Genomic DNA, 11,679 nt, shown 5'->3' on the forward strand with positions numbered 1-11,679 from the left:
TATATACACATACACACCCCCTATATTGATATTCATCTGTGATTATAGGATCTTGATCCATGAGGTGTGTTTCCAGTATGCTTAAGTAATTTCCTCCCTCTGTATGAAGTATATCCCTTGGCGCTGACACAGTAGCTTAACAGAGAATACAAAGCAGACACTCACAAAGCTTTAGGCCTGCAGCTGTGTGTTTGGAGCAGTCGTGTGCTGGTTTAGTCGATTAGCTTGTTACACTAGCGTAAACCGGTCGGTTTTCCTGTGCTGCATCGCGGCATGTGAAGTGTGTGTGTGTGTAGATTTTGCTGTTTGGTGCCTAAAAGTAAGTAAAACCTCACTAACCTACATTGCAGATCTTTTGGTGAGTCCCTGTGATGAGTTTGGCTTTGTAAAGGGACTAAATAATGTCTTGAAATCTAAGCCTGTGACAACACAACCCTTATAGTTCAATACTATCTATCTATCTATCTATCTATCTATCTATCTATCTATCTATCTATCTATCTATCTATCTATCTATCTATCTGTCTATCTGTCTATCTGTCTATCTGTCTGTCTATCTGTCTATCTGTCTATCTGTCTATCTGTCTGTCTGTCTGTCTGTCTGTCTGTCTGTCTGTCTGTCTGTCTGTCTGTCTGTCTTGTGCATGTTCTTAAATCCTGCTCTTGTGTTTCTGCATCAGCTGTTTGAGGAGATAGGAGCTCATCTGGACGGACGCGCTGCTCCCGTCAGCGGCACCCTGAACAAATGCATTTTACTAGCGCTGCTCATCGCCATCAGCATGGGCTTCGGACATTTCTACGGTGAGCAGGAGCATCACGTCTGTCTCTTCTTATTAACCCTCATAATGTATTCGGGTCTGTTTTGATCTGCAAGAGATACATACTAATTTCTAAAAACTTATTTATTTTCCAGATCCTATTTTGCAATTATTTTAAAGAGATATAACCATTTAATTATTTATTTGGGTGATTTTGATACATATGGAGTATTAGGAGTCAAAAATTATTTTTGTTACATTTTCTGTGAATTTAAATTAGTGTCAAAACACTTATGTAAAATACAGTATATTTAGCCTTTCCCCTTATCTCACATAGTTTTGGCAATTTTGTTGATAAACATTATATGTATGCCTATTGACGAACCATAAATTAAGTTATGACCGTTTTATAAAGCAACGGTTCTTTTGCGAAAATTTTCTACAGATTTTGAATGCATTATGAGGGTTAAATGATTAATTAAAGTTAAACTTTTAGGATGAGTATCCTTGCAATTATTACTGTGCAAGTAAATAAAGCTTTATTCCTAAAATAAAGGTATGTATAGAAAGCATATGCTGTACATAAATGGTCACACGCGTGTGTATTCTCTGTTATCAGATAGGAAACTGCACATCAAGATTGTAATTTTTCTTATTGAACCAGAATGTGTGTGTGCGTGTATGTGTGTGCGTGCGTATGTGTGTGCGTGCGTATGTGTGTGCGTGCGTGTATGTGTGCGTGCGTGTATGTGTGCGTGTATGTGTGCATGTATGTGTGTATGTGTGTGTGTGTGTGTTCCAGGCACAGTCCAGATTCTGGAGAGGCAGAGGATCGTGGAAAAGAGTCGCATGAATGAGCTGGAAGCGCCGTGTAAGAGAGAGCTGGACGTTGTAAGTCAGGTCAGTTTGTCACAAACCGCTCACTGAGCTTTACTGCGGATAGAAATGCTTGGTTACTTAATTGGATTCAAACAGGGATAAAATGAGCATTCAACTAGAGTTTGAATCCAGTTTTCTACAAATAGCTCTCTGTGCTTTTTGGTTGATAAACATTATATGTATGCCTATTGACGAACCATAAATTAAGTTATGACCGTTTTATAAAGCAACGGTTCTTTTGCGAAAATTTTCTACAGATTTTGAATGCATTATGAGGGTTAAATGATTAATTAAAGTTAAACTTTTAGGATGAGTATCCTTGCAATTATTACTGTGCAAGTAAATAAAGCTTTATTCCTAAAATAAAGGTATGTATAGAAAGCATATGCTGTACATAAATGGTCACACGCGTGTGTATTCTCTGTTATCAGATAGGAAACTGCACATCAAGATTGTAATTTTTCTTATTGAACCAGAATGTGTGTGTGCGTGCGTATGTGTGTGCGTGCGTGTATGTGTGCGTGCGTGTATGTGTGTGTGCGTGTATGTGTGCGTGTATGTGTGCATGTATGTGTGTGTATGTGTGTATGTGTGTGTGTGTGTGTTCCAGGCACAGTCCAGATTCTGGAGAGGCAGAGGATCGTGGAAAAGAGTCGCATGAATGAGCTGGAAGCGCCGTGTAAGAGAGAGCTGGACGTTGTAAGTCAGGTCAGTTTGTCACAAACCGCTCACTGAGCTTTACTGCGGATAGAAATGCTTGGTTACTTAATTGGATTCAAACAGGGATAAAATGAGCATTCAACTAGAGTTTGAATCCAGTTTTCTACAAATAGCTCTCTGTGCTTTTTGGCTTCTCATGTTGTTTAATTGGTGAACTTTTCTACAGCTTTCATTATCCTGTAGATGCTGATCATTTTCTCTCAGATTCAGCTTTAGATGCTATGATTTAGTGTCCTTTATCTTTATCCTTCCTCTAATACATTTAAATCACTTTTGCTGTATTGTTATTGGGCGTCTTTACATTCCCTGGCTCAGTATTTAATGAATGTATTTTTTTTCCTAATTATTAAATTGTTCTAAATCTGACCTAGTTTTGTGTTGCTTTAGAAAAGAATTACAAATTATTTTTTGATGATGAATTTTATGCAAGGATGCAATAATTTGATAATAGTGAAATTAAGTGACAGTAAAGACATTTGTAATGTTACAAAAGATTTCTATTTCAAATAGATACTTTTCTTTTGAACTTTCAAATGTATCAAATTTTCAAATTCAAACGTATCAATTTTCTTTTCAAAATCAATCAAATGTATCACCGTTTACACAAAAATACTTCTGTTTTCAACATTGATAATAATCAGAAATGTTTCTTGAGCAGCAGATCAGCATATTATACTGATTTCTGAAGATCATGTGACACTGAAGACTGGAGGAATGATGCTGAAAATTCAGCTTTGATCACAGAAATAAATTATAGTTTACACATATTCACATAGAAAATAGTGATTTTGTATTGTAATAATATTTCACAATTTTTACTGTATTTTTACTGTAGCCTTGGTGACTTCTTTCAAAAACATAAACAAATCTTACTGACTCCAGACTTTGAACAGCAGAGTAGCTCTTGGGCGTCATTCTCACGTCAGTCTCCATGCGTTTAGGAAGCGGTTGAGAATCTCAGGGAAGACCTAGAGGAAAAGCAAGACATGGTGATGTCCCTCATGAACGTCATGGATAAGATAACTAAAGAAAACCAGCATCTCAGAGTCAAACAGGAAGAGTTACAGGTAACCTGACTGCATTATTGTTTCCTCCCAAAATCTCTCATGTTTTGGGGGGAAACTAAAACAAAGTATAGCTGCAACAAAATTCACCAATTTTTACCGATTGTAGTTTATAGTATCTAGTTAAAAAATATGTTAGAATTAGTGCACATTCTGTTTTCATTTAAATTTTAGTTAAACTTTCAGTCGTTAAGTGTTTTTGTCAATTGTATTATTTATTTATTTAATTAATTTGAATTAAAACTACATGACAATGTGTTGCTTGGACAAATTGCTGAAATCATGGTTATTATAGTTAACTAAAACTAAAACCATAAAAACATTTTTGTTTGTTTAAATAAAATAAACATGAACTTAATTAAAACAATTAAAATTAAATTAAAATTCACATTTTCAATTAAAATGAAAATCGAAAAAATAAAAGCATATATATATATATATATAGTATCTCAGTTATACTTGAACAACACTGGCTGAAGTAAAAAAATTATTTTATTTCAAGTAATACAAATGTTTTTATGGTTTTAGGTTTAGTCAACTTTAATAACATTAAATTTACATGGTCTTACAAGGGTAAATAACTGGTTGTTTCAATAAGTTTTGTATAGTATTTTCTTTAAACTATGTCTAAAAAGGGTAATATTTTTTGTATTTGAGGTCAGATGTGGGAACGGTGACGAGAGAGAGAGGGGAAACATTTAGCTTTTTAGGTCAGCGTTTCCGTCTAATCAGCCAATATTGTCTTCAATAGCCTGTATAGCACTTCATCGTTTATGACATGGGATTTTGACCAAATATATTCAATCTTGATTTTTGTAAAATGTTGCAACAAGATGTTAATTTAAATTTTTATTTATTTTTTAAATGACAGTTTTGGACATCTGTGAGCCTGGAGCACAAAAGCAGTGTGAAGTCGCTGGGGGATATTTGTAGCAATAGCCAACAATACATTGTATGGGTCACAATTATACATTTCTCTTTTATGCCAAAAATCATTAGGATATTAAGTAAAGATCATGTTCCATGAAGATATTTAGTAAATGTCCTACCGTAAATATATCAAAACTTCATTTTTGATTAGTAATATGCATTGCTAAGAACTTCATTTGAACAACTTTAAAGATGATTTTCTCAATATTTAGATTTTTTGCACCCTCAGATTCCAGATTTTCAAATAGTTGTATCTCAGCTAAATGTTATCCTATATACATCAATGGATACATCTTATTTTTTCAGCTTTCACATGATGTATAAATCTCAATGTAAAATAAAATGACCCTTATGACCCTTATTTGTGCTCCAGGGTTACATATAAGATAATAACAAATATAAAAAAAAAAATACCTTAAATTATCTTTAAAAGAAATTCCGTGTGGAGCATATGCCCCCGATCCACACAATGTTCTCACCTTTTTTCCCGCTTACCTGTTTGCATCTCTGAACTTACTTCTGCATTCAAATTGCGTGTGAACTGGCCATGTTAACAGTTTGACTGTCTGTTTGAAAACACAGGCCCAAAGGCAAGATTTATACGTGCAACTGACGCAAACCAAAAGCCAAATGGAGTCTCTGCAGAACGACCTGACCACGGAGAACCAGCACCTTAAAGTCACTCTGGAGCGAGAAGAGGCGTCTCTGTCGGCTCTGCAGGAGGAGCTGCGGTCCCTGCGGGGACAGATACGAGAGCTGGAGGAGCGAGGGGCCGGGGCCGACTCCATCATGTCCGAGAACCAGCGACTGAAGGGCCACTTACAGGAGGAGAAACAGAAAGTGCACAGCTTCATGAGCCACAGAGAAGCGCTGATGGCCGAAGCCCAGGAGCTGCGGATGGAGCTCGATAAAGAGCGCAAGGTGACCGACAAGCTCAAGGAGGAGCTGGAGGAAATGAGGAAAGAGGACGTCGAAGGCAAGATGGATCCCGAGACAGAAGAACTACAGGCGCGACTTCAGGAGCTCGAGAACAAGCTGAAGTTCGAGCAGCAGCGCTCCGATCTTTGGGAGAGACTGTACGTGGAATCGAAGGAGGAGAGAGCGAAGGGCGACCGGGATGTGAAGACCAAGATTCCCAAAGACGGGATGCTGGGAAAAGTGACGGAAACCTTAGACGCTGTGAAGAACTCCTCTAAGGAGTTTGTGCACCATCACAAGGAGCAGATCAAGAAAGCCAAAGAGGCGGTGAAGGAAAACCTCCGGAAGTTTTCCGACTCTGTTAAAACGACGTTCAGGCATTTTAAAGACTCGGCTTCGAGGGTCTTCAATCATCAAAAGAGATTTCACGACGCCAAACCCGAGCATCACTCGTTCCAGCAGGAGCAAAGAAACAAGCGTGCCGAAGACTGGCAGCCGCAGAAACCTTTACACCGACATCCTCGCAAATCAACCAGCGACTCCGTTCACGCCGATCGCAACACGCGCAAACCCAGCGCTCGGAGACAGAAAACGCCGCCCAAAGGCTGTTCTGGAGTGTTCGACTGCGCCTATCAGGAGTCCATGAGTCTGTTCAACAAGGCCATGGATCCCATCCACGCAGACGAGTTTAACGAGCTCCTGCGTAGCTATTTGCAGAAAGAAGTGGGGCATTTCCACCACTGGAGGGAGCTGGAGAGCTTCATCGATAACTTCTTCTATAACGGCGTCTTCATTCACGACCAGATGCTGTTTACGGACTTCGTCAGCGGCGTTGAGGATTACCTCGAGGAAATAGACGAATATCACAGCCTCAGCGACGACGTGTTTGAGGATCTGGACGACTACATTTATCGCCACATATTTGGAGATGCGTATTTAAAATACTTTGGGCCGAGGTAAGATGTTTTGTGGTGTGGAATAAACTTATTTGGAGACTCAACATGAGCCTGTTTTACTTCCATAATTTACATGTGGCTTGATTTTATCCATCAGGGATTGACAATTCGTTAAGCCCTGCCCCTGTTTAACATTGCGTGCTTAATTAATTTTATTAAAGACATTGTTAAAGTAGGCAGTAATGTGTTTGTAACATTTCTACGATGCGTTCACTATAGTTTGGCAAATGTAAATGTTTTTACTAATGTTGGAACAGTTTAATCCACAGACTGGTTATGTTTATTTGTTTTATGTTATAATATTATAGTATTTATTAATATTTTGAATCAGCGTTTATTTGGATATTTTCTGTTTTCATTTTAATTTTAAGTAATTTTATGTGCTTTTGATATTTGTTTTTTCATATTTTTTGTATAATTTCTTCATTAAAATGAAATGTAATTAAAATAATTTTTATTTTATATACAGTATTTCTATTTGATTTTTAATTTGTTTTATTTTTAGTAAATGTATTTCTTCAACTTAAACTGTTTATTTCAGTCAGTTGCCATGGCAACATTTTTAAATTTAGTTTTAAGCTTTTTAAGTTTAGTTTTTCATCTAATATTTATATTTTATTTCATTTCAGCTTTATTTTAATGACTAAAAATGATTTTAAACAGTTGTAGATTTTGTTAATTATAATAACACTGCCACAGGCAATTGAAAACAATATTTAAATATTTAAAAATAATTATAATTTGGAAAATACTGTTTGTGTCCTTTATGAATATTGTAGTGTTACTACAATAAGAGCACATTTATTGTATTTTGAGAAAATGTAAATGTAAAATTCTGTTCAAAAACTATTAAAACAAGAATCATTCACATATATTTATATGGAAATATATACTTGTATTAACATATAAAAGCTTGAATGTAAGGATGTATATTTGATTTAAAACAATTTGGAAAAAAAATACAGTGTATCCTCCATGGATACTATGTGTCACTATTATAAGATCAACATTTATTGTATGTTTGAGATAAATTCTTTAAAATTCTGTTCAAAACTATTAAAACACACAAATCATTCATGAAGATTTATAATTGTGTCCCTGCAGCACAAAAGCAGTGTTAAGTCGCTGGGGGATATTTGTAGCAATAGCCAACAATACATTGTATGGCTCAAAATTATACATTTCTCTTTTATGCCAAAAATCATTAGGATATTAAGTAAAGATCATGTTCCATGAAGATATTTTGTAAATGTCCTACCGTAAATATATCAAAACTTAATTTTTGATTAGTAATATGCATTGCTAAGAACTTCATTTGAACAACTTTAAAGATGATTTTCTCAATATTTAGATTTTTTTTGCACCCTCAGATTCCAGATTTTCAAATAGTTGTGTCTCAGCCAAATATGGTCCTATCCTAACAAACCATACATCAATGGAAAGCGTATTTATTCAGCTTTCAGATGATGTGTACATCTCAATTTCGAAAAATTGACCCTTATGACTGGTTTTGTGGTCCAGGGTCACATATAGACATAGACTTGTATTAAAATGCAAAAGCTTGTCTGATAGCATGACTAATGGCAGCAGTTGCTGAGCTAGGATTGGTCAGTAATGTAAGGTATTCGTATCGTCTGTAATCATTTACACGCAGGTTGCATGTTCATAACCTTATTTGTCTGTGTTGCTTCTCTGTCTGTAGGTCTGAGAAACAGTAGAGTCTGCATGTACACACACGAGGCTTTGTGGCAAACCCTAAACACTGTCCCATTTGTAAATTTGCAGCCGACCCTTCGAAGGGCCGGGGTCGAAGGTCAAGGTGTGGCGTCAGTGCCAGCGGCAGCCTCGTCCTCAGAAAGCCAAGAAATGGAGCCGATCAGGACGCGACCCCAACCGACAGTTCGCAGATGTCAAAATAGAGCTGGGTCCCATGCCCTTCGATCCCAAATATTAGAAAAAACATTTCAGTTCTTCTCAATATTGCTCAATATTTGTTTAGTCTTGGAGAAGGTTCAAGAAAGCTTTGGGTTCACCTTTTCTGTGAATTTTTTTTTTTTTTGCAGAGTGTAAATGTTTGAATGCTGGTTGAATGATTTCGAGTGCGTTTCTCTTTCTGGACTTTTAAGCAGCTTAGAATTAATCACAGGTATTTTTGAGGCACATTTATGTTCCCATTCCCTGAAAAAGTATTGGAAATGATTATAACAAATGGATTACTAACCAAAAAGGCACTTTGTTTTGTTGCGTTTTAATGAATTATTAATGCTTTCTAAACAAACAAAACTAGATCAGAACAAAAATGTGTGTTTAATTTTGCTTAGGACCAAATAACCAATACAATACATTATATTGAAATCATTTTCATCTCAAAAGTTCAGTAGAGTTGGAAGGATAATGAAAACTGCTCTTAATTATAAAGTTCACTTTGAAGTAATCTGGTTTCTGCCGTATGTCACTGGTTTTATTTGAACATGCAAATCAGTAGAAGATATTAAGATTTAGTTTTAATCTGCACTTCTTAGTGCACTATTTTCTCCTCTTTTTCTTGTCTGTGTGGTTTTCGGCTAAATTACATTCCTTGTTTGGAAATGGCTGTAATGCAATTGCACACAAATGCACTTACGCTGCTTAATGTTGCACTTAAAACTTTAGAATAAAAGTCTTTCACTGCTTCATTGATGATTGTCCTCCTGCTTTGAGCAGAAAGAGATCTGGAGTGTGAAATGAAAGAGACAGTGTAACAAAACTTTTTGCAAAAGTTTGCAATCAGTTCAAAAAAATCTAACTTTAATTAGTCTTCAGTGCAGATCCTCTCGTGTATATTAATATGTTTCTTCCCACTTGACCATCAGGAAAGTGTGTGTGGAATATTTCAGCTTGTTTGGCGAATCGGTTTTCCTCCAGGAATGATGAAATCTCCTGAAAGGGAAAGTTGAAAGTATAATCAAATAATGTTGATTGTTTGTGATTTTTGAATTCTGATCGTAAACATTTGCTGATGTGATTTGACTGCACTTCATTGTTTTGGCTCTTCTACCTTCTCCAGGCAGTCGAACAGCACTATATGTGAAGGTAACGTGGACTGAGATGGGAAGGACGTTTGGAGCCAGTGAAGAGGGTTGGAGAAGAACACGTCTGCTTCGTCCACATACTCCTCATTTCCCGTGAGATCTGGTGGACACTCCAGGAACCGCAGTTTTGAGAGGACATTGCAGGTGACTGCAAAACATAAATAGAACAAGCCTTTTATTGCACATTTCTAAAACCTCTGCAGTTAAATCTGTTGCACACGATCTACTCCATACCTTCTGTCTTCTGATTGATAGCAAGTAAAAAATGTCCTACCTGCAGCTGGTGCTTCACGTGTCTTTCTACTGTCAAATCTTTATTGATTTTTATCAAGTAAAGGTCAGAATAACTGCAGTAATATCTCCAGATGAACACTTACTGGACTGAAGCAGCTCAGCTTTACTTGATTCTCCATCAATCATGTTTTAGAGTCTCAAATCTGATCCTCAGGATCTTTTGAGGAACGTTTGTTTATTCATCTCTCAATAATTGCATTGCATTGCATTCTATGTTTTGAAACTACAGAGCTGTGGCGCCACTTTACTTGAAGCCTTCATATTTAATGCATTTGTAATGCATACAGTTATAATGCATTATAATTCTTATCTATTCACTGTCACGCCTTTAGAAAGTATCATGCATTGAAACACATGACAAACAACCAATTTCAGATGTAACACAGAATCTGCAAATATTAAAATGCATTTTAACTTTGGATAAATTATTTATGAAAATATATAATGCATTATACATTATGAATACATTTATAGTGCACCAACTAAGCATTTTAATCCCATTTTACTAAGCCATATTATTGGAGATATAGTGACGACTGATATTTTTATACAAACCCGATTCCAAAAAAGTTGGGACACTGTACAAATTGTGAATAAAAACAGAATGCAATGATGTGGAAGTTTCAAATTTCAATATTTTATTCAGAATACAACATAGATGACATATCAAATGTTTAAACTGAGAAAATGTATCATTTTAAGGGAAAAATAAGTTGATTTTAAATGTCATGGCATCAACTCATCTCAAAAGTTGGGACAAGCCCATGTTTACCACTGTGTGGCATCCCCTCTTCTTTTTATAACAGTCTGCAAACGTCTGGGGACTGAGGAGACAAGTTGCTCAAGTTTAGGAATAGAATGTTGTCCCATTCTTGTCTAATACAAGCTTCTAGTTGCTCAACTGTCTTAGGTCTTCTTTATCGCATCTTCCTAGTCTTCAGTGCAGATCCTCTCGTGTATATTAATATGTTTCTTCCCACTTGACCATCAGGAAAGTGTGTGTGGAATATTTCAGCTTGTTTGGCGAATCGGTTTTCCTCCAGGAATGATGAAATCTCCTGAAAGGGAAAGTTGAAAGTATAATCAAATAATGTTGATTGTTTGTGATTTTTGAATTCTGATCGTAAACATTTGCTGATGTGATTTGACTGCACTTCATTGTTTTGGCTCTTCTACCTTCTCCAGGCAGTCGAACAGCACTATATGTGAAGGTAACGTGGACTGAGATGGGAAGGACGTTTGGAGCCAGTGAAGAGGGTTGGAGAAGAACACGTCTGCTTCGTCCACATACTCCTCATTTCCCGTGAGATCTGGTGGACACTCCAGGAACCGCAGTTTTGAGAGGACATTGCAGGTGACTGCAAAACATAAATAGAACAAGCCTTTTATTGCACATTTCTAAAACCTCTGCAGTTAAATCTGTTGCACACGATCTACTCCATACCTTCTGTCTTCTGATTGATAGCAAGTAAAAAATGTCCTACCTGCAGCTGGTGCTTCACGTGTCTTTCTACTGTCAAATCTTTATTGATTTTTATCAAGTAAAGGTCAGAATAACTGCAGTAATATCTCCAGATGAACACTTACTGGACTGAAGCAGCTCAGCTTTACTTGATTCTCCATCAATCATGTTTTAGAGTCTCAAATCTGATCCTCAGGATCTTTTGAGGAACGTTTGTTTATTCATCTCTCAATAATTGCATTGCATTGCATTCTATGTTTTGAAACTACAGAGCTGTGGCGCCACTTTACTTGAAGCCTTCATATTTAATGCATTTGTAATGCATACAGTTATAATGCATTATAATTCTTATCTATTCACTGTCACGCCTTTAGAAAGTATCATGCATTGAAACACATGACAAACAACCAATTTCAGATGTAACACAGAATCTGCAAATATTAAAATGCATTTTAACTTTGGATAAATTATTTATGAAAATATATAATGCATTATACATTATGAATACATTTATAGTGCACCAACTAAGCATTTTAATCCCATTTTACTAAGCCATATTATTGGAGATATAGTGACGACTGATATTTTTATACAAACCCGATTCCAAAAAAGTTGGGACACTGTACA

At 36.2% G+C, this 11,679-nt stretch overlaps 1 protein-coding gene across 1 annotated transcript; it reads left to right on the top strand.

The window, feature by feature from the left end:
• The first annotated feature begins 644 nt into the window (after window positions 1–644).
• Window positions 645–8,900, top strand: LOC107575183 (cell cycle progression protein 1-like). Its single transcript, XM_016261602.1, has 5 exons — window positions 645–801; window positions 1,561–1,658; window positions 3,299–3,424; window positions 4,934–6,225; window positions 8,011–8,900. Exons 1-5 carry the CDS (start codon window positions 645–647, stop codon window positions 8,177–8,179), a joined length of 1,842 nt encoding a protein of 613 aa, XP_016117088.1. The 3' UTR covers window positions 8,180–8,900.
• Window positions 8,901–11,679: the final 2,779 nt, after the last annotated feature.

Source organism: Sinocyclocheilus grahami, unplaced genomic scaffold, assembly GCF_001515645.1.
Source record: "Sinocyclocheilus grahami isolate Dianchi unplaced genomic scaffold, SAMN03320097.WGS_v1.1 scaffold2500.1, whole genome shotgun sequence".
In the NCBI taxonomy this organism is placed as follows: domain Eukaryota; kingdom Metazoa; phylum Chordata; class Actinopteri; order Cypriniformes; family Cyprinidae; genus Sinocyclocheilus; species Sinocyclocheilus grahami.